The 23,550-nt window shown below is 38.8% G+C and overlaps 1 protein-coding gene across 9 annotated transcripts in view; it reads left to right on the forward strand.

Annotated features, from left to right (window-relative positions):
• Positions 1 to 23,550, forward strand: part of CDK13 (cyclin dependent kinase 13) — a 72,090-nt gene that overhangs the window by 19,802 nt on the left and 28,738 nt on the right. For all 9 annotated transcript variants that reach the window (XM_048951240.1, XM_048951242.1, XM_048951243.1 and 6 more), the window contains exons 5-10: positions 4,062 to 4,232; positions 14,815 to 15,004; positions 17,639 to 17,695; positions 20,705 to 20,806; positions 20,919 to 20,996; positions 23,073 to 23,189. In XM_048951240.1, coding sequence (XP_048807197.1) covers positions 4,062 to 4,232; positions 14,815 to 15,004; positions 17,639 to 17,695; positions 20,705 to 20,806; positions 20,919 to 20,996; positions 23,073 to 23,189 — 715 coding nt within the window. The remainder of the gene's footprint in view (positions 1 to 4,061; positions 4,233 to 14,814; positions 15,005 to 17,638; positions 17,696 to 20,704; positions 20,807 to 20,918; positions 20,997 to 23,072; positions 23,190 to 23,550) is intronic.

The following is a 23,550-nucleotide window of genomic DNA, read 5'->3' on the forward strand; positions in this document are numbered from 1 at the left end:
TCCTGCAATTCTGAAGTCAGTGGGTTTGGGTTTTGTTTGTTTTTATAATTGAATAAAATCTGTGTATTCTTTGTTTTTAATCTAGCTTTTGTCTATGTTTTGCTGCCTTAAAAATTACCTATTTGTAAAGCTGTAACTGAAAGTACATGCTGAGTAGTCTTAATCTCTATTTGAACTTGTATTTCTTAAACTTTGATGCTCAGTACACAGTTTGAGGTAGTGAAGAAAAAAGGCTAAGTACTCTGGGGAAACAAAATGGTACCACTGATAGAATGGTAAAAAAATAATGAAGTTTGTAAAGAGGCTGCAAAGATGAATGAAGGTAGGTGTGAGATTTAGCCATTTTCCTTCTTTGTACTCTGATTGCCATTAGCTGCTAGTAGGAAGAAAACATATCTCTGTGCACTGCAGTCCTGAAGTGTTGCATATCAGGTATTTTTCTTACAGTATAGCTGGCAGCACAGCAGAGACATAACTTCTACATCTCACCTTAGCTGTTGCTGAATTGAGCAAGCATTCACCATTACGATATGCAGGAATGTTGTCACTGCTTCTAAATAGATAACAGTCAAATCTGTTTCCACAGCTGTGCTGTACCTTGCTTGTTGGTTTTAAGTTCAGTCAGTAGTTCTTGTGACTCCTTGCCCTTCTGACTTATGTGCGTGCCTTCAGTACTGTCTAATTCCCTACTTCAGCAGTAGCTGAAGCATGTATGATCACATAGCAGCCTTCTTTCTGATCTCCAGAAGAATGAACAGTATAATTGTTCTTTTTCCATTCTTGTCTGAATTTTCAAACCTTAGTTTTTCGAGTTGAACGGTTACAAATCAAATCTTCTTAAGTCCTATCTTTGGAGCTATTGCAAATCATTGCTAGCAGTTTCTTCCAGCCTTCCTGGTATTGTGGTCTTTGTACAGTTAGCTTTCTAATCCAGTTACTACCATATTGTCCTCTTTGGCAAGCTTTTGGTTGTTTGTCTGTGGCAGTCATTTTCTAACCTCTTGCAGAAGTTATTGCTCTCTATACTGGGTGGGCCTGTATGGTTAGAGCAAACCTTCCACCTTTCCAAACCTTCCAGGCTTGAATTCAAATTCTGTGTAAAGAGTGGCATTACAGCCTTCAAGCTCTCTTATAATAGGCTTCGCAATGGGCTTTTCAAGGCAGGATTGAAGAGAGTGCACAACTGCTCTTTCAGACACCAGTTCAAGCTGATGCCACATCTTTATAAAGTGTGACTTTTGAGAGCAGAGATGGTTTGAATTCATGTCCTTAGTGAATACTTCTAATGCTAACAGGAGAATTTACTTTTTTTATAATGGTGCCTGTCCTGCTTCTTTGTTGCAACAGCTACCAATAATTCAGTCAAAGCAGCAGTTTTGGCAGCAATTGCTTTTTGAACAACTAGTTTGCTCAAAATAAAGGACAGTTAATCACTTTTCTCTTGTTTTTGCAGCTTTTGATGTTAGAGTGATCTCTAGTACCTGCACCACTGTCTTTTCTGGAGCTGATCTTATGGTGCATGGAAAACTGCATAATTATTCTTATATAAATTCAAAAGATAAAAAGATTTCATTAGATCCTGTGTTATTCCCATTTTCCTTACAGTTTTGTATATCATCCCATCTTTTTGGCGTGATCTGAGAGGCAGTATCTTTTGAAGTTTAAGAACAGGTTGATATACTTAGGAAGACATAAGCTGCAACATTAGCATCTATCTCACTCCTATATCACAATCCTAGTTTTTGTCACACCTACTTTGAGTTGTGAGGTATCCTGTTATACTTTTCCTGTCTGAAGGATTGCCGTAAATCTAAGAGTAGGCAAGTAAGACTTGGGCCCCTTGAGGTCCAATGGTAACCTCTATTTTCCATCTCTGAGGGAAGGACTTGACTGTGCATTCTTATGGTCTGTGAGCCCTCTGCATTAACTTTTTCTTGGGACTGCCACAGTGTAAACTTGAATGTCCACTGTTTACCTCCACTTTAGAGATGTCACAAGTTATTATCCCTGATGACTCGTGTGCTGTTGCTTTGTTTCCAGCTGAATTTATCTTGAATCATAGTGGAACATGATATGTTGCATATGTTCAATACACAGAGGTGTGGAATAAGGTCTTATTAGATTTAACAGATTTGAGCTCAATAAATCTACTAAAAAAAAAAACCCAAAATGATTGAGCTGATGTACATTCTTTAGATATGTATCTTCCATTATGGCTACATAATGCTCCTGCCAATTTGCAGAATCTAGCTTCATCCAGCTCAGCCTGCAATAAAGCAAATAAGGGAAATTTCTCTTCACTGCAAACACGACAGTGCCACTTCTGTGCATAGTAAGTGTACTGATAAATATTAGGTCTCTTCAGTTGTTTGCCTTGCATCTTGAACTATGTAGTATTTCTCTCTAGATACACGCATGAGAATTCTAACTGAACTGTCATGCGTCACATTGTCTTCCTAAGGATTTTATTATAACACAAAAATAGCCTTTATTAGTAAAGATGTGATTTTTTCAGAACCACCATGATTGTGGTTCTGAAGCTTACTCAGTGAGAGTCGGTATACAGTATAAGATCTTTCCTTTGAGGGAAAACATCTTCAGATACATTGAGTTTAGAGGAAAACTCTCTGGAAGGTCTTTTCCATGACTTGCGGAAGGAAACAAATGCTACCTACTTCAGAGTAGGTGCTTCTATTGCTACTAAGTGTTTTAGTTCTTTTACTGGCCAGAGGAACTTCTGCTAAAGATACTGTACTCTCCTGGTGGTCAGCGTTCCTCAGTGCTGTGCCTCTTGCCATTTTAATTGAGCCTTCTGAAAATGCACCTCAGAGGCCTCTAACCCTGCACATCCATTCAGTCAGGATGTGCCTTCTGTGCCTTTTCCATCCAGATTAAGCTATTCTGCAAGTCACAGGCTGTCCACGGTAATCTTTCTGACACTACTTTTTGCCTTTCTGAGTGTTGGTATCATCTGTGCCTTTCTTCTCAGCCTTGTGCTATATACAGATCAACTGTTTTACTTGAATTTCTGCTCCTCTCATGAAGAACAAAGAGACCCTTTGTCCTCTCTTTTCTGGTAGCTGTCCCCTTACTGAACTTGCTAATGAGTGAGAAATGTTTCATATTCTGCCATCTTAAAGCCGAATAAGCTTTGCAGATCTTTATCAACAATAGTTCTTCAATAGGACCTAAACCAGTTCATATCATCTGGATGGGTAAATGATTTGAACTGATGGTTGCTTCTTCACTCCTTCATTTTTGATGATGTTTTCTGGAGGTGGTAAGTGTACCAGCAGAGTTCCTTCAGAGCCTCTTCTGAATCAATAAATCAGTTTGCACTTGTCTTTGTCTTTGTCCAAGCAACTTTTTTTCCTGAAACTTTGTTCTTGTACTTGCAGTATTTTGTATTTGTTCTTCAACATGCAAGGCACATTCTTGTTGTCAACAGGCTGAAAGTATTCAGGAAGGCTTACCTTATTTATTGGATTGATTGAAAAAGGGACTGTTTTGGAATCCAACTTCTACTTAATCTAGTTACAAGACAGCAAAGGAGGTTGTGACTTTGCATTGCTATTGGTGGCCTCCTTGTAGAACATCTCCATTCCCAAGGTACACATCAGTCTTTGTTTTCCTTTCTGATCAAACCCTTGGGAGAGCAGCTTCCCTTTCTTGTACGTTCTCACCTGTGGTGGTATAAAAGCGATAAAACCATAGCAAACATAGGTCTCTGTCTGTAAAGCTGCTGTTGATAACCACTCTTACATAGGGGTTTAGTAGACCTGGTGTGGAAGATCAGGACACAAGTGAGGTGTACATGTGGAAGATGGTTATTATAGAGGTTAGCTAAAAATTCTCATTTATAATTGTTTCTCTATATCTTTGTTTCCCAGCACTAATTAATTTTGTTTCTGTTTGGCACGATGCATGAACCAAAATCTTAACTATTTCTGAGTGGAGATTATAAAACTAAACAGTAACAAATGGGATGGATTTTTAAAACAAAGCAATCTGAAGTCCCATAGTTTGGTTGCTAATCTTTTTCAATTTTCATTTTCTCCTAGGAGAATTGGTAGCACTAAAGAAAGTACGATTGGATAATGAAAAGGAAGGGTTTCCAATTACAGCTATCCGGGAGATTAAAATTCTTCGACAGCTTAATCACCAAAGCATTATCAACATGAAGGAAATAGTGACAGATAAGGAAGATGCTTTGGATTTCAAGAAGGACAAAGGTATGTGTGTGAACACTAGGGTGGCTCTTTCTGGTCATGTTCTTAATACAGTAGACTACTTTCTCTGCAGCTGAAGTTCCATTTTTAAAAGTTTGAAACAGTGACACTTGGTACTTACTAACAGAAGTCCTTTACTTAAATCAGCTTGCCTCTTGTTGATGGAAACATTTCTGTAAATATTTTGGGTGGCTTTTAAAAAAACAAACTTGATTTTAGTTTGGCTGGAACAATTTTGAAGAATAGGTGTTTAACTTGACACTCATGGATTGGGAAGGCCAGTAACGAGGGGAAGTTCTTACATACTGGATGGGTTGCATGGTTTTGCTGCTTTTTTTTTTTGCCTTTTACTTTTCTCATAGTATTTTCTCATCATTTGGAATGTTGCAGGCCAAACACTGAAGAGGTTACTATTATTCTTTTTACTGCGTGTCAGTCTTGTTTGGACTGTGATTATTTTCTTTTTATAGTTGGGTACGTGTGTGTGTTGAAGGCTAGAAGGATAAATGTTGCTTTTTGCCAAATGCAAGGCCTACAGACATCTACTGTTTTGGTTCCTTCAGTGTTAAATCTGGTTTGTCTGAGATGCTGCAGCCTCTTTTTCTTGGAGAATTAAGGAAACAAAAGGAAAAGCATGCAGTTTTGCTGTTTAGGACTTTTGGTACCAAATGCTCATTTGAAAATGTAGTCACTTTGTCTTTGGAGGCCATGTCCTCTCAGCTACAAGTCTTATAAACGTATCAGTTTGGAGTATTTTAGTGCCCTGTGGCACTGAAGGTAGGTAGATATATATGATCTGGTAGAGGAGGAAGTTTGAAGTCTGGAACCTGTACTTGTCTCCCTGTCCTCCTGAGTGTCTATACAGCATGTCTGGCACTAGTATGGAAAGGAAACAGTGAATGTCGTGCATAGCCAGCAGAACCAACGTGTGATGTTGTGGTGACTCTGCAGATGAGTGTCAGAATTAGGCAGGAAAGAAGTTCTTTCTCTAGTTTCTTCAGAAAGTGTAGCACCTCGAGGGGTGTATATATGGACAACATTTATTTGTTGTTTAAAAGCAGGAAACGTGTAGCAAAGCAGTTCCTCTAGATACATGTATGCAGTTTCAGTGGTCAGCATCCACTTTAAACTCTGATCTGCAACAGCCAGCTTAGGCTTTTCTTGTGAGTCTTGTATGAAGTTTTAATTAGGCCTAACCTTGGCTAATGAGACCATGTTGAGCCCTGAATAAGTTTATATTCATTAGTTAATTTTCTCCATTTCTACTTGGAGCCATGTGTAAGGTTGAATTGTAAATTTTTTGGTTTACTTCTCTATATTTTCAGAAGACTGCAAGGGAAGGAGTTCTCTAGAGATACTAGAATAAAATAAATTTTTGAAATAGTCTCTTGGAAAGCATTAGCGTGATAATAAGTCTGCTATTATGGTTTGTTTCTGAAAGGATGGAATTTTATTTTTTCCAGGCTACTGCAATCTGCATCTAATGAGGAGATGGATATTTGTAGCTGAGGAGTATTGGGCAAGTTGTAGTCTATGCAGAGAGCAAAAGCAAATGGGAAGTTCAGTCATTTTCATGGTAAACCATGGCAAATATTGATGTGGTAGTGGCATACATTATCGAAGCAAAAATTACAGTTGAATCAAAGTGTTTGCCTTCTGATGAATATGCTTATGCTTAATGTATGTTATTGTCTTAACTTCGGAATATAGCTGTTAAAAATCCCTTACTGCTGAAATCTCATTTGTGAAATTAGGGAATGAGAAAATTCCTGCCAACATACATTCCTTTAGTTGTACGTGTAAAAGTAATTTTTGTCTGAGACTGCCTATTATCTCCTGACCTGTTACTCATCTACTCATTCACTTTCTGTTTGGTTTTTAATTGGGATTTCAGAAGTTTAAAATGCATCAAATGGAGAGTCCTGGCCATTCAATGAATGTTCGTCACGTTTTATACAGTACTGACTTTAAGGATGTTTTTGAAGATAGTAACATTGGCCTGCAAACATCAGTGGCTTTACTTGTACCATGTTTTCCTGATGCTTTTGAACTGTTACGTGTTTTTAGTGGCCTAAGCTTACTGACTTAGGAGTAAAATGTTGTTGAGTATATTAAACTACAGAGAGTGCAAGAAAAGTTTCTTACAGTGTTTTACCTCAGCCAGCTTGGGTTGTTATCTCAACAATAGCTTCTACAGAAGGGATTTGTTTTAATTCTGTCTAGACCAAACATTTGAAAAAGAAATGCAATACATGGAGTAGCGAGTTGCAAATGTAAAGAGTCCTTTGGTCCTTTCCTTTGGTGGTAAAGCAGAAATTGTTTGTATGAATTGGGAACATGCACAGTTAAGTGAGTTATATGTGGATCTTCTATAATGAAGATCTGATATATATATATATATATATATATTTTAACCTTTGTAACATTTAGCATGTGTGAGATAAGTATAAGACAGATTTCATACAGTTGGAGAAAGGTGCATCTGATTACTAGCATAACATCTTGATTCTGATGCATGAGTGCTGTTGGGTTTGCAGAGAAGGAGTATCTATTCTGTGCATTTCTCTAGTAGCTCATCTGAATATAGCTTTTTCTCTTCTTTCCAATCATTCAGAGCTTATACATAAAGTTAGGAATGGGGCACCTGACTCAATTTGTGTGCTGTCTTCTGCATTTATCTGCATAACAGTTGATTTTAATAGGTAAAAAACAACTGAACATACTGTTAAACCTTCCTTTGCTTCTCTGAAAACATAAAGCTTTATTTGGCTTGATCGTAGTGGTGAGCTATAGATGCCACTCAGTATTTTCCTAAAATATCAGAGCTGTGGTTATTTTTGAAGATGTTTTCTCCCAGTGAGCTAGTGCAGGAATTGCAAGCGTCAGCTTTTTGTGTTACCAGAAGCATTTTGATACTGTTTGTGCTTGTGACCAAGTCTGCTGCTATCTGTGTTTTCCTTCACTCTTCCTTTTTTTTGTCTGAGAAAGTTTGTGTGCTTACCTATGCAGCTGTAATTGAAGGAAACGAGATGGGATTAAAACAAACCTAGAGTTATTTTTCAGATGTAGTAAAATCCATAGTTCTTTGCAAAATTAGTTGAGCCATTTTATCTAAGTTTGCAAGAAAAGTATTGGGAAGACCATCCCTCTTACTCTGGGCTTTAATCATCTCTGGTTTGTTCTCTTTATTTTTCTTGGGACTCTCCCTTGTGCACCCGAGATGGTCCTTTAGTTCTCCATCACCTATTTATTAACTGTGAGCTGTTTGTAAATGATCAACAATCTAATTATGGAACTGCCATGATTGCTTTTTGCTAAACACTCTTAAGTGCCTGGTTTACCTTTTGTTGCACTGAATGTAAAGCTGTATGAGTGTGGACTGGCTCCTCTTCCTTTCAACTGGAAGAGGCAATTGATATCCCAAGAGGTATCCCAAGGGATAATGTGGATGTTTGCTTGGGAGACTAATAAAAAAGAGGTATAATTAAAACAGGAACTTGTTTGGTCTTGGTGTGTGTGAATTTCTTGTTTAGGTTTGTATGCTTGTTTCTGTAACTCATTCTAAAATCTAAGGTTACTTTAGGAAGGTTCAATTTTGAATTCAGTTGCTGTACAAGAATTAATGGACTTTTCTATGCAGGAAGCCAGTATCTACCACAGTACTGTAATATACTTGTGAAGAGGACTCTGAGTCTGTGGAATGTTGTTGTATAACTTAGCTAGCTATTTTCCTGTATCCATCATGGAGTACTTTGTCTGAAAGCTTGTTTTTTGGAAGGAGTCCTTACCAGCAATCATGCAGTCATCAGAGAGTACTGCACTACAGGATTCTGTTCCTATGGTAGGTAGTTTTATCTGGATTTCCCAGTCAGAAATGGAAAATTCAGTAAACATGTGCTACTTTGAGCCATTCAGAAAAGGAAAAAAAAAGCATTAGCATTTTGATTTTGTTTTGACCTTACAGTTTGAATAAATTACTGAAGGGGTGCTGCCTAAATATGCATCTAAGCAGATAATCAAGTATTTTCCTTTTATTTTCTTGCTGGTAAGTGACGTTAGGTGAATGCTGGCCCAGCCATGGGGATCTCTCTTTTAGAAATGTAAGGAGAGATGTCTCTAGAAGAAGGAATGTTTCTTCCTGTAGCCCTTTGATCAGGATGTCTCTTCTTCATGGACTAATGAGTCATGCTCAGCTTGCAAGCGTCTATGATGGAATCAGGAGTTCACATCTTCTCTGTCAAGTTTAAGGATTTGTCACTGTATTCATGCATGTTTGCAGGTATAAAAGGGTCTTTAGACATTATGCTAGTTCCTCTATTTCCATGTTGTTTTCCTCTCCTGCTTAAGCAATCTCAACTTCCAGTTATCCCTCCTGCCTCCTCTCTGATCCTCTTGCTGCAAAGCAGCTTGTTAGAGCTTAGGCTGTTAAATTCAATGCTTACAAAACAAAAGTCTCTGAATTTCCGAAGCCTCCAGATTGTCTTGCTGCTCCTGAAGTAGCTGATAGAAACTTGTTACCCAAACAGGCTGCCCAGAGAGGTTGTGGAGTCTCCTTTGGTGATATTCAGGACCCACTAGGTCACTTGCACTTTTCTGTGCAACCATCTGTAGAGAACCTGCTTTAGCAAGGCCTTGGACTTGATGATCACCAGAGGTCTCTTCAAGCACAGACCCTGTGATTCTGTATAACAGTCTTTATGCTACAGCTAAGTTATCAGGATTAGTGAATGCCTGTGAGTGGTTCTTTCCATTTCTGCATGTGTTGCTGAAGGCTGGTTTGGAACGAGTATAGGAAAGTTATGGTTCTATTAGGCTAAGTTTGTCTTAAGCAGAAAAAATTGTTCTGTCTTGTGATACCTGAGTGGAAAGGCAAGTATGGCAGTGATGCCTTATTTAGTCTTAAGATGATTAATTCATAGGCTATTTCTTTGGTGTTTCTCAAATTAGAAAACAGGGTTGTGTGACTTAAGTAGAAAGAAAAGGTGAGCGTCTGTCTTCTTAGAAGCACTGTAACTTCAAGGAATTGGAAAATGTCATCTTAAATTTTGAAGCTCTGCTTGACAAGATTGTGTTTAGAACTGTCTTGGAATCTGGTATATCATGAGTCCTGGAGGAGAAATGTTAAGGAAATGGAAGATTAAGTATAATCCAATTATCTCTAATCAATCAAGCAGAAATATTATCTATATATAACATAGAAGGAGCTGAGGGAGATTTATTAGTGAAATGAGAGTGTGCTCAGCAGCTCAGCGCTCTGTATGCCATTCATAGAATGAGACAGGGTTCCTTTTTTAGAGCATTTTTATTTATAGCATACTGTTGTAATGCATATATATACAAGGATTGAATTAAATGTTTTACATAATATGGCATCCTCAGTGGCCAGATTGTCTGAACTGTAGCAATCAGATAATTTTAGGAACCCCAAAAACTTTTCTCATGAAACTACATTTGGAAAAATCGTCTTAAAAGCTGCCATTAGGTTAAGTTTTTGGATTATTTCCCTTCCCCCTCTGCCCAAAGCACTTGTATCTTAGTTTAGGAACAAAGGCATAACTTTATGTCTTGCCATACTGAGTCTGTGCTGACGACAGTCCAAAAACCAGACTGCTCATGTCACACAAATTGTTTTGTCACCTGAAAATCGTGTATTGTAGAGTTAGTAGTTCTATCTACATAGCACAGTCACGTTATAGTCAAGCTTATTTAGTGTTTTCATTGAGGAAACTTGAATGCTGTTAGAGCTGCACGAAATGCATGTAGAGGAGATGTGTTAATCCTTCAGTTATTCTAAACCAGTACCTTACTTTCTGACCCTTATCAATCTTCACTGACATAATGATTTAACAGATGAGTTTTTCTAAGTACAGAGCAAAAAAGTAAGGCTAGAACTGCTTCCCCACAAGTCTACTTTGTTTATCATGTACCTCCCTAACAGATTCAGCTGCTGTTATCCCATATTCAGAACTAGGCTACCTTTCAGCTGTTCCCACTGTTGTTCTGCATGTGTGCACTGACAATAAGGAATCTTACAGTCTCAGAAGATGAAGAAATGAGGGATCAGCTGCATGCATTAGCAATGAAAAACAGGAGAAAATGCAACCCCCATCAGTGCTTTTTTGCAGCATGTGGAAATCGACTATAGGCTTCCTCCTGCCCCATAGGTACTTATCAGGGAGTGCAGGCCTTTAATAGAACAGCAGTAAGAAGAGCAGCATTAAAATCAGATAAGTAGTTCTGGGTTCATTTGAATTGTATATACTGTACTGAAACAGAGCTGTAAGTGATTTTAGAATATTGCTTAGAGATATGTGGATATTGGGCAAAGCTAGCACAAAACAAAAGTGTGTCATTTTGGGACGTAACTTCCCATTATTAAACTCATGGCATCATAAAGGAAAGGATGATTCTTTTGTCTGTAATGTTTTCCTTTTTGAGAAATGAATATTTGTGATATTTGTATAGCGTAAACTAAAGGGTGCCATAAACTCAGACAGTGGTGTAATGAACAAACTTTTATCTATACACAGTTTACTTCTTGAATACCTGCAGCTTATTTTCTTATTACAAAACACTAAGTGTCAGACCTCCTGATCTAAAACCCATGGAAATTTGAAATGATCAAGTGCAATAAGGCAATTTTGTTTTTGTTTACTGAAATTACAGACATCAGAAAATGGCACCACAGTTCTCTTAAATTAAACTAGCAGAAGTTTCACTTCAGTTTGCCTAGCAACTGTTTTGCAGCTATGATCACTCCAGAAATAGTTTGAATAATACTGAAAATCAGGTTTGTAATATACTGCCAAAGCTAGTAGACTGATTTTAATAGTTTCTCATAACCTGTGAAGAAGGTTGAACTCTGACAGATCATAGAATGGCTTAGGTTGGAGGGGACCTTTAAAGATCATCTGGTTCCAACCCCCCTGCCACAAGCAGAGTTGCCAACCACTAGATCAGGCTGCCAGGATCCCATCCGTCCGAGCCTTGAATGCCTCCAGAGATGAGCATCCACAACCTCCTTGGGCAGCCTGTTTCAGTGCCTCACCACCCTCTGAATAAAAAATGTCTTCCTAACATCTAATCTAAATCTACCCTCTTTACGTTTAAAGCCATTCCTCCTTGTTCTGTCACTATCAGACCATGTGAAAACTTGTTTTCCTTTCTGCTTGCAAGGCTCCCTTCAATCCTGGAAGACCGCAATGAGGTGTCCCTGGAGTCTTCTCCAGGCTGAACAAGCCCAGCTCCCTCAACCTTTTCTTCATAGCAGGGGTGCTCTAGCTCTTTGATCATCATCAGGCCCTCTCTGGACCTGCTCCAACAGCTCTGCATCCTTTCTGTACTGGGGGCTCCACTCTTGGACACGATACTTCAGATGGTGCCTCATATGGGAAGAGCAATGGGGCACAATCACCTCACCCTCCCTGATGGCCACCCCTCTTCTGAAGCAGCCGTTGGCCTTCTGGGCTGCAAGAGCACAATGCTGGCCCACGTCCAGCTTTTAAATTATCAGGAACCCCGAGTTCTTCTCCACAGTGCTGCTCTCAGTGAGTTCTTCTCCTGGTCTGTGCTTCTATCTGGGATTGACCTGACCTAAGTGCAACATCTTGTACTTGATCTTGTTAAACCTCATTGGATTCTTGTTTGCCCACTTCTTGAGTGTGGATGGTGTCTCTTCCTTCTATTACGTCGACTTCACCACTCAGCTTAGTGTCTCTGTATTGCTACAGAGGTACTTTGGCCAGGCTTTCAGCTGCATTATCTTCCTAGAGGATTCCTCCCAAAAACCTCTGGAAAAAATCTGAGGTTTTCCCCTGCTGCTCCCTAAAGCAATAGCATTCCCTGACTCTTCTCTGCTTCTCAGCAGTACATTCCTTTGACCCATCAAATCTTGCTTAAAACCCTGGTGATGAGCTTCACCAGCTTGCTGCCTAGTATGTTCCCCATAAGATGCAATAGGTTGGGGGCATCTTACCTTGTCCCTTGAACTTAGTTATTCTGTCCCACACCTTGCCATGGGTAGGCTTGCTATCACACCTTTCCCCCTTCAAACCAATTTTAACAACCTTCAGTGAATCCAGCCTGAATTCTTTCCCCAGTGACTTAGGTGGTTGATGCCATCAGCAGCCATCAAGCTAGGTGCCAAGGAAACTGCCCCATGGTTAAAATAATAATAATAATAATAAATTCCTGCACCAGCCTCTTAGCCATGTATTTTTTTTCAGATGGATTTTCCTGCTCCTCTCAGTATCCCTGCCACTGAAGGGATAGAGGAAAACACCACAATGTACTCCTGCTCCATCCACCAACTGTCACAGTCCACTGAAGTCCCTTTTGATGATAGCCCTCAGGCTTTTCTCAGTGACTTCACTTACTGTCAGTAAGGGAGAACAATCAGAAGGGTGAACTGGACTAAGGTGCCTCCTAGTAATGTCTCTGACCTGGGCCTTAGTGAGGCAGCGCGCTGCAGGTAGGAATACAAATGGGATACCCTACCATATGGTAGGTATATGGAATACAGTAAGTCAGGTCTGGCTGATGTATGTATGGAGACCTCAGAAGGGAACTGTACTTAACTTCTTTCTTGGTTGAGGCAGTCTTGAGGCGTGGAGTTGACCCTCTTGCCCTAGGCAACCTCCTGGGTGAACTTTCCACCACATTCTCACTTACCTGTCCCTTGAGTTCCAGAACCTCAAACCTATTGCATAAGGGCATCTGAGAAGGTGAGGGGAGAGTGTTTTCCTGTAATGCCAAGCAGGGACCTGCTTCCATTCCTCCCCATCTCTTAGGTCCTTTGCCTTGATGGTGACAGGGCAGGGGTTCTGCCACTTTTTGGGGTGTATCACCACAGTGCCTTTCTTGTAGATATGGCAGGGAGTTGCTCTATCAGTCTTGTTTCCTGCGCACATTCCCTGATGCTCCTTAATCTCTCTACCTCGTCCTTGAGCTCTGCCACCAGGCTGAGCAGATCTTCCACCTTCTCACACCTCATGCAGGTGGTGTCTCTACCATCCTGCCGGGGTAGCAACAGCCTCAGGCACTCGCTGCAGCCAGAGACCTGAACCTTGGCGTTTGTGAACAGGCACTCGGTCTGGGTAGGCTGTTGGTATTCAGTTTTGTTGAGCTGACATCTTCTGAAGGAGACATGTAGATTATTCTGGCACTGCTGCATTAGTATCACGTGTCAGCCAAGCAGAACTAACACCAGTTGCTAGCTGTCCAGTTTTCAAAGGCCAAGATTAGGAGCCTCTGTGCTTTGCTGTGTAGAACTGGTGAGCTGCACTGGTGAATGGTTTAGGTAGATACTAACTCAGCAGGCTTCTGTTGTTGTATGGCTCTCAATGCTTTTCTTTCCTTTGTTTTATTGAAGTGGTGGACTGTGTTGCATCTGAGTGATTTATCTTCCGCTCCACCTCCTCTGTGCACCCAGATGGGTATTTTATGAATGGTATCTTATTTCCTCCGTCCTACTGTCCGTAGCAGGACAAGAAGAGATGGATTAAAAGCCATGAACCTCAGTCCCTTGGGCAGTGGCCCATAGTTTAGCTGCTTTTCACTGATCTTTGTCTCAAGTTTTGCACTTAATGTGTAATTTTTACCTGTTTGTTTAAATACTAAATACTAGACACAATTTAAACTTGATAGCACTTTTCCCTTTCATTTTCAGCCACTGTGCGAGAAAGCACATCAGTTTGCCAAAATCTGGCTGTGAATGTATATATTAGCAAGCTGAATTCCCCCTTGATGCTGCAGGACTTAACTAGCTTCTGAATTGGAAGTTCTCATTTGGAAGGTAGAACCGTAGTGAGTTCTTGTTGGGCAGAAGTTTCTTCCACTGTAAAGTGGTAGCTTTGAAATCTCTTGGGGAGATATTTGATAGTGGAAGATAGACAGATCCCACTAATGTAGGTTCTGCATTGCACCCAGTGCTCTGCAGGGTCTGCATTGTCTCTGCCCTAGAGTTAAGAACAGGAAAAAATCAGTGCTAAACATAACATTGTGCTGGAGGTTGTCTGTTGCTGCATCAGGTGTATGTAACATTTCCTTTTTAGGAATACTTGTGTTTATCAAAGACCTGTGGCTTTAATGGGTTTATCTGTGGAATAAGATGAGCTAAGGTGAGGTATGGCCAGGTACTGAGAGAGTGGTGAGGTGCTGGAACAGGTCGCCCGGAGAGGATGCTCCATCCCTGAAGGTGTTGAAGGCCAGGTCGGATGGGGCCCTGGGCAGTCTGATCTGGCACTTGATTTAGTGGCTGGCATCTCTGCCTTGTGGCATGTTTTTGATGAGTAGCCATAGGAAGAACTTGTGTTTATGTAACATAAAGCACTGCATTGTAGAATTATTTGTTTTTGCAAGCGCTTAATGACTGGAATAATTATTTCCATGGAAAAGCAATATTATGAAAACACTTCATTACATTATTTTATTGCCGTTATAGGAAATGAGGTGCAACTATAAACGTTGCAAAAACACGTAAATAGTTGTGTGGAAAACAATTCCCACTTTCAAAAGTAGGGAGCAACAGTGTTTTTGGACTGCTGATAAATCAGTCTCTCTTCTGTTTCCTGTTTCTCCTTTCTAGGTGCATTCTATCTGGTATTTGAATATATGGACCATGATTTGATGGGACTGCTGGAATCTGGTTTGGTTCATTTTAATGAAAATCATATAAAATCATTTATGAGACAGCTGATGGAGGGTTTGGCCTACTGCCACAAGAAGAACTTTTTGCACAGAGATATAAAATGTTCAAATATTCTACTAAATAACAGGTATGAATCACACTTCTAGTATGTAAATGTTGTACGTTGGGATCATATTTAAATCTTTTTTATAATCTTTACAGTTTTTTTTTAATCCATGAGCCAAAGTTTTTTTTATAGATTGCCTAGCTGATTTAGAAATCAACTGTAAAATAATAATCTGGTAATATTTCTGCTTGATACTGGTTCTGGCAGTTTTATTTTAAACTTGCATGTTAAAATAGCAAGGTTAAAACTTGTGTCTATTAAGTGAGAGGATGGGGAAAAGTTACCTGAGTTGAATTAAAACAGAGATTTTAGGAAATCCGTTTGTGTATTCTTTTTACCATCATTTCAAAATGAAGTGGATAGGCTGCTTCTTTGTGCCAGAATTCAGAAGCCTTCACTCTTATTAATCAGGATAATGCTTTACAACAATATTTGATTAGGTATTTTCAATCATGTTTTGGCTTGCAATTACAGCCACAATCAAAGGGAGAGAAGAATTTATAATCACAAGTGGTTTAAAAAAAAACATATTTGTAAACATGCTGTTGTTGAATGTGCAGCAGCAAAAATTAAGGTCACAACTGCAATTCACTGTTAGGAAGGATACTGAGAGTGAGACAGTGCTTTCTTACTGTGCAGAACTTCTGTCTCTGTCTTGAATTCTTACACCTGTATCTGAAAGGAGACAAAATAGAATTGCAGTGTACACAGAGGATAGCTAAAGCTGGTTAAAGAGTAGGAGGAGGAATATTCAAAAAACTCTGTTTTGAAGCAGGTGTATGATTGTGGTGTGAAAAATGATGAAGCTAGCAGATAACTTTAGTACAGAACTCCTGTTCACTACATCCAGTTGTACTGGTACTAGGGAGCAACAGTAAAAACTAGTAAGGTACAGATTTGACAGATATTCTTACCGGTACAGAGCAGGTTGTCAGCTTCTGGGATGTGCTGACTCAGGAAGCTTTCAGGGTAGCATCATAAGATTCAGAAAAGGGCAAGACAAGTTCATGGATGTCATTAAAATCTGCTAAAAGCATTAGACAGGGATCCCTAATTCAGTGATCCTGGGTGCTGGTTGTGTAGAAGGAAGGTGAACCTCAAAGCTGGGAAGTCTCACACATTCACCTTAAAAATCTGCTTACGCCATTGTTGGAGATAAAATACGGGGCAAAAAAGATCAAACATCTTATTTAGGAGGGCCCTGGTTTTGTCCCAGATTTGCCCAAATTGAATTTCCCTTTTTTGTCCTTTTTTTTTTTTTTTTTTTTAAATTAATATTAGACTGTTTTCAGCTCTGGATGCCACCAACCTTGCAAGATTCTGATGCAGACTCTCGAACAGATGTGCACATGCCTCCACATAGCTCACCTTGCCCATTCACCTCATCTTTCTTGTCTGTTAGTCCAGTGGTGATGCTGTCACTGTGCACGTCTGGGAGCTCAGAAGCTGAGATATGACTTGACACATTACAGTAGAGGCAGTGCTTTCTGCTGTACCGTGCTCCCTTGATTCTAGGATAAACAGTATTTTCCCCTAGGATGTTTTCTGAGTATCTTAGATTTCCAATTGAAGAAGAAAAACATAGTTGATTCGAATAATTTTAAGCCAGTGCTTCTAAAGTCCCATTACCATTACAGCCTGAAAGTGAAAGACGTGGATTTTATGTATTTTAGCTATGCAAGTTAAACATCTGTACTCAAAAATTGTTTGATATTCTACAAATACAGGATCTGAAGAATAAAAGTACATTTTATTTGCTTTTGGAGCATCACCACAAAGTGTTACAGTAATTTCAGGCATATGGATGAGGGGAAAAAAGAAATACAAACTGTGATCTGTATATTTTGTTATCACAAAACTGTCATTCTCTCACATATCTGCAAGTCTTGCTGTAATTTGAAATAGACAAAACTTTCATTTATTTGAAAGTCGCTCATAATTACAGGGAAACCAAATCAAAACAAAGAATCCATGTAACATTGCCAATCCATGCACATTGCTTTATGTTTAAATCATCCCAGCTTTGTGGATGTAGGGGTTTCTCATTGAGTAGTGAAAGTGTTTGTGGTAAGAGCAAATGAAGAAAGCCAGGCAAAGCTCTGTATCATCCACATTTCTTCTCGTGTATGGGAAAACTCAAGGGCTTAGGGCTTGTATCGTTCAGCAAATTGGCTGCTGGCAAAAATAGAAGCCCTTATCTGGTTGGTTATCCTGTTTTGAAGGCCATATTTAAGCTTCAGAAGAACAAAAGAGTGCTTAGACTTGCTAGAAGGAAGTAGGGTTGCTGCTAGGTTTTTGTTGTTGTTTTAGCTGTACAAATCCTTATGCTAGCAGTACTTCAACTATCAAAGCATCAAAAAATAAAGAAGTTTCCTCCATCAGTTTTTTTTTCCTGCAGAGTTGTTGCTTTGAATGTTTTAACAGTATACACCCTAAATCTTGAGTGGCATACACTGATGTAAATTCCACTTTGTCACTGTATGTAATTTTGCTTGCTTTTCTTTGGCAGTGAGTAGGTTAGTGTATTTATTAATTGAAGAGAGATGTGATTTGTAAGGTATTTCCTGAAGCTCATTTGCAGCTGTCTGAAAACCTGAAACTTGAGCTAGTTTTAGCAGGGTTAACTCCTAAATAATTCTTTCCTTTTCCCACCAGAGGGCAGATAAAGCTTGCAGATTTTGGGCTTGCTCGGCTGTACAACTCGGAAGAAAGGTAAGATATGATTGTACTGTGAAAAAGCATTGACAGGTATGTCTTCTTTCATAACTCTTGAGTATTGTGAGGGCTGGAAAAAAACCTATTTATTTGTCTGGAGATGTTATTGTACTGTAACATAAGTAGTGTTGCTTAGGAAATTGCAAGAAGTGCGTGTTATCTCACACAGCATACAAACACAAAGCTCCCTTTGTACAAGTGATTGCCCTTATGACTATTAAGGGTAAATAACTGTAGAGAGGAGCTGTATATTGTTTGGAAATTAAGAGTTGCAGTTTTAAATAGGTTACATCCTGCAGACATTTACTAAATGTTAGTTTATGGTCTTGTAAACTTATGTTCTTTCTGTTGATGTACCTAGGAGAGGTTTATTTAGGAACAGTGACATTTATTCTGACATAAATCCAATCCATTTACTGTCTTTTTTTTTTTTTTTTTTTTTAAGCATTACTTTTGTGTAAGATTTAATCTTAAATTTGAAGAGGTTTATTGTATTCTTTAGGCAGTCAGTGCTGTTACATCTGTTGGAAACAGAGATACAAGTTTAAATAAAAGCTCTTCTGAAACCTCTTGTGACTTGTGCTTCTGTTGTTGATGGCTCTGTTACAATTGTACTCCAGGAAACAGGTGCACAGCCTTTATGATTAAGAATTTTAATATATATATTGTGGTGTTATGTATTTGTTACTTGGACTGAGATTTTCAAAGTCAAGGTTGAATGTTAATTACATCGATATGTACGACGGATGGCTGGATATTGAGAATGTTAGGTACTTAAGCTTACTTTGAGTTCTGCGTGCCCAACTTGGGAAACTGTGTCTGCATGATCAGTTTTATGAGTTTATTTTCTCACAGACCTCTGACGTTCTTCAGTGCAACAGTGTTATTTTCACTGTCTCCTGAGCTGTTATTTCAGGAAGGTATGCTCAAGTAACAATTAGGGAAACTGTTTGGAGTACAGTATTGGGGTAAGATCATTTGTAGCAGCTGGTAGGCAGTTAGCAGTAGAACTGGAGGGAATGGTCTCGAGTTATGCCAAGGGAAGTTCAGGTTGGATGTTAGGAGATTTTTTTCTCTGGAAGAGTGATCAGAAGCTGGCATGGACTGCCAAGGGAGGTGGTTGACTTTCCATTCCTAGAGGTGTTCAAGAAGCGTTTAGATGTTGTCCCAAGGGACACGGTGTAGTGAGAAATATTGGTGGTTGGTGGACAGCTGGACTGGATGATCTCGGAGGTCTTTTCCAATCTTGTTGATTCTGTGGTTCTAATTCACTTTCATTTTGCATGTACTTATTACTAAAGAGATGATGCCATCCTACCTAGCTACTTTAATCTTCCCCAGGCTGACTTCTTGTTGGTTTACAGTCATTATCTTTAATATCTTTTTAAATTTAGATGTTGGTTATAGAACTAAATGTTAAGAATTGAAAGAGTGGAAGTTCAACATCCTTATAATGCAAATAAGGTTTTACTGAATGTGAAAACAACATTACCTCATTATAGATAAATTAAACAAGACTAAAATGTACTTACTGTCGCTAATAAAATGGCTAATTGAGCTTGGGAAGATTATTAGAATCTCATGAGTATATTTTTTGCAATTCTTTTGGCATTCATTTTCCTTCTGAATAGCTTCTGACCTGCAGTAATGTCAGTACTTGATGTACACCAACAAACATATAAGTGATGATTAGGTTTGTGTATTTTACTCTTGTTTTACTGTTGTTGGAATGACACGCTTTCCAAAAGGTTACAGAGTTTAGTAGGAGCATGATGGAGAGGAAATAAAATTGTAACGGAATTCCTATCCGTTATTCTAGTTTCTTCTTTAAGTGTTATTTTGGAGGCTTTAATATGTTTAGAGTAGAGCTATGACAGATTGTGTGAGAAAACAGCTGTTCAAACAAGAATGACAGTATACCAATATATGTATGTGAGTGGCTTATCTGTAGAGGAAGTCCATACCACGTAAACATTTTGAACATGGATGTTTGCTTCAGAGATAAATATATGGTAGAGCTACTTCCAAAAAAAAACCACGCTGTGTTAATTTTAATAAACCAAAAATAGGGGACTTTATGAAAAAAGCTGGGACAGTTTTGCAGAAATGATACCTGTAGTGCTAAGCATGTTGTAAGAGCTTGTAAAAACACTGCGCTTAATGCTGCTCTGCTTTTTCTTTGGAGTTACTTAGTATTGGTAAACTTGTGATCTTAAAACTAGATGGATGTTTTTTTATCACTTTTAAGAACCATCCTACTGCTGTCCCGGACCATCCCCCCTCTTTAAAAACAAAGCAAAAACTAAGTGGAAAACAGCCCATCCCTACCATCTGCTATGACTCCTGTTCTGAACTGTTGATGCTCTGTGTTGGCCAGTGCACAGAAAATGCATGTCTGAGGTAGTGGAATCCTTGTGTTAGTGTGAGGATGGAAAGGATTATTCACGATGACCAGAACTTCTGGTTAGAACTGTAAAGAATTAAAAATGTTGAAATAAAGGAATATGTTAGAAATGGTCCAGACTTAGAATGCAAAGTTGTTGAGGGACATAGTTTGAGAGAAAGGCTTTGTTTCTTTCTTTCCAGAGAGGAGAGTGACTGTTTTTCCCCTTTTTAAAATGTTTGTAGAAATCCTGTCTTCAGCATTCTAATAATTAACAGTTATTGAGAAATCACTTTTTTATCAAAGCAGATCTTTTTCCTGAAATGGCTAGGAGTGTGATAAGTGAACTGTTTAATTATTTGAAATACAGGATGCACATAGCATCAAGATGGCTTGCTGATTACTTGTGTATCTCTGAGGTCTCGTTTCAGACTGTTCTTCGATAGCCTTGGTCAGATGGATGTGTTGCTTTTTTGCAGTTGTAACTTTGTAGAACTGAAAAGAAGGAAGGCAACACTGTCCTTAAATAACACCATAGAATTATACCCCTCAAAATATCACTTTTTTCAGAAATGAGTTTGTAGCAAAATGATAGTCCTCTTTTTTTTTGCTCCCTCCAACAGCCGACCATATACCAACAAAGTTATTACATTATGGTATCGGCCTCCTGAACTTCTGCTTGGAGAAGAAAGATACACGCCAGCTATCGATGTCTGGAGCTGTGGGTAAGAGTTTGGTACAGAAGTGTAGCAAGCACAACAAGAAGCCAGCAGTGCATATTTCTGTCAGTCTGTACTGGAAGCCATAATGATGAAATTGTATGAAACTGTTTTACAGCTGCATCCTGGGTGAACTTTTTACAAAAAAGCCAATATTTCAAGCAAATCAAGAACTTGCTCAGCTGGAACTTATAAGGTAACTAGCAGACACTGCAGTGTGGTAGGTACCTGGTAAACTGCCTATCTTTTTCACATTAAAAACAAAGGTAACACACTGCTGACATTTACAAGTACTTCATTGTCATCCTGAGTGAGATATCAGTGGTTTTCAGGGGCATTTAGAATAAGTGTCTTATGTGTGGATGTGGGGAAGTGTTTCAAAATGCAGCTGGAGCTTTTCCTATTACTGAAGTTGTAAAAGAATGTAATTCCTTTTCAAGATGGCATCACAAATTCTTTACAGCAAATCAAAAGAAAACATGGTCAGTAAGGACAGCAGGTTTAGGAGCAGTAGGTGCTTTCTATGCTGCTTGCCTTAAGATCTTGCATTGAGTTTTCCCACATGTGCACCTGGGCTTTCATTTTTCATATATTTCTCTTCCCTTACAAACTGCCAGATACTTTATGGAGGTGAATATTTTGTTTACTACATTATCTCAGTAAATTTTAGGATGGCATGTATATAACTCCATGGAGCCAGTGCATCTTGTTTTCCTCTTTATTTTGCAAGCAGAAATTGCTCTTGATTCTGATATCATAGGTGACCTCATAAGTGAGCAGACATCCTCTTCCTAAAAACAAGGGGGAAGGAGGGTGAGTCCTGTAGAACTTACAGCACCAGAAGAGGAAATAGTAAAATTATTTTTAAAATCAAAGTATTTTAAAATGTAAGTTTTATATATTGAAATGTTTTTCAAGATAGATTAAATGACAGTATGCTTCTGTGTAATATTTTACTAGCTGATGAGGAGAAACAAAGTTTTTAGGAGGTGCAATACTACCAGTGATCATTCTTGGTAGAACGAAGTTCTAGATGTTGGAAGTCTTTGCTTTTGTCCACTAGATGGCAGTGAGAGTGCAGGCATCAGAAATTTTACCTCCTGGTACAGCAAATCCACATTTTGAGATTTCTTTTTGCTGGAAGAATGCTGGCAGCTAGCTGCTTGTAGCTATTTTTCCTCTGCATTTTATTCAGTACTATGCATTTGGAGACTGTTTAGGTGTAATATATCAGTTTTAGTTTATAATTTTATACACAATCTCTGTAACCGTCATGTTACAGTCAACAGTTGTACATTTTATTCTTTCTAGCTTTAATGCTCAAATATAGAACTGAAGTAAATTCTGTTAGGAAAAAAACAAAATTTATTTTCTTCCTGAAAGTAATGTACTCCAAACATAGGGACGTAATTAATTCATCCTTAGGTCTCTTGCACAAGCAATTTAAATCAAATAAATGGAGAAGGGTGAAGTAGGGAAATACATTTCCTCAGCAAGTTCTTTTATTGACTGCCTTCATCAGAGGTCTTAAACATTGCAGGGTAAATTACCACTCCCATTCTCCTGCTGAGAAGCGTGGTGTTAGGCTGTGCTGCCGTCCTTGATGGGGAAAAAACAGGCATGGATGGAGTGGGAGGACCGAGGCTAAGGACAATTCCATATATGGAAATAGATTAGGCCCAACACAGAAGACTAATAACTGTAATGAAAAAGTAAAGATAAAAATAAACAAGATTGAGCTGCTAAAAGCTTGTATTTACCCTTAGGACTTAACCGGTCGGTTGTTTTGTGTTCTTTTTTTTCCTCCAAGAGCATCTTCTGTGTCAACTAAATTCTTAGTTAGTTAGTCTTAAAGTTAATACTTCTTCAGGCCTTTGGTATTTCTTTCTTCGCTGCAATTAGGAGCTAACAGCCCAGCATCCTAGATCTGGGTTATCCACTTCTCCAGATCAAATACGTGAATGGTGTCCAGACATGGTTAGTTGACTTTCAGAATGTAACCTTTTGTGCAGAAGATGCTTTAGAGTGGTTGGGGCACAGAAATAGTGGATTTTATGAAGTTTAGTCTGTGAAGGGTGGTTACCTTTCCTGGATAATTAACCATTCCTTAATGGTGTCGGGCCTTTCTGTAGAGAAATTTTAGCTAAATGAAACTGAATGTTAACATTAGAAAATGAGTTTTGTATTTACTGTACTTCTAAGAATAAAATGACAGCTGTGCACATTTGTGCTTTTGGATCTCATGCCTTTCTTTCCTCCTCTTTCTGTACAGCCGAATCTGTGGGAGCCCTTGTCCAGCAGTGTGGCCTGATGTTATAAAGTTAGCTTATTTCAACACAATGAAACCAAAGAAGCAGTATCGTCGAAAACTGAGAGAAGAGTTTGCATTGTAAGGACAAAGGATTAGTTTACTCAGTTGTAACAGCATTACGTGTTGCTGGCATCTTTGTGAACTTAATGGATGTTCAGCCAGTTTCTAGAAGCACTCATGTGTAAAGAAAAATGGCTTTAGAATCCTAGAAGATTCCTGCAGAGCTTGTATTAACCCTTATTTAATAAAGTTTCAAGAAGGGAGAAAGAAGGCCCTAAAATTTCAGCCACCTGTCAGCTTTCACCTAAGGACACATTTGTTTTCTGTGATCGGTACACCTGCTTGCTTTCCCTGTCCAAAAAACAGCTTGCAGTACTTAATTGTTTTTTATTAGGACAACTGGTTACAGCTAAATATGAAGTCTGGTTAACGTTACAGT

The sequence above is a fragment of the Lagopus muta genome, chromosome 7 (genome assembly GCF_023343835.1).
Source record: "Lagopus muta isolate bLagMut1 chromosome 7, bLagMut1 primary, whole genome shotgun sequence".
Taxonomy (NCBI): domain Eukaryota; kingdom Metazoa; phylum Chordata; class Aves; order Galliformes; family Phasianidae; genus Lagopus; species Lagopus muta.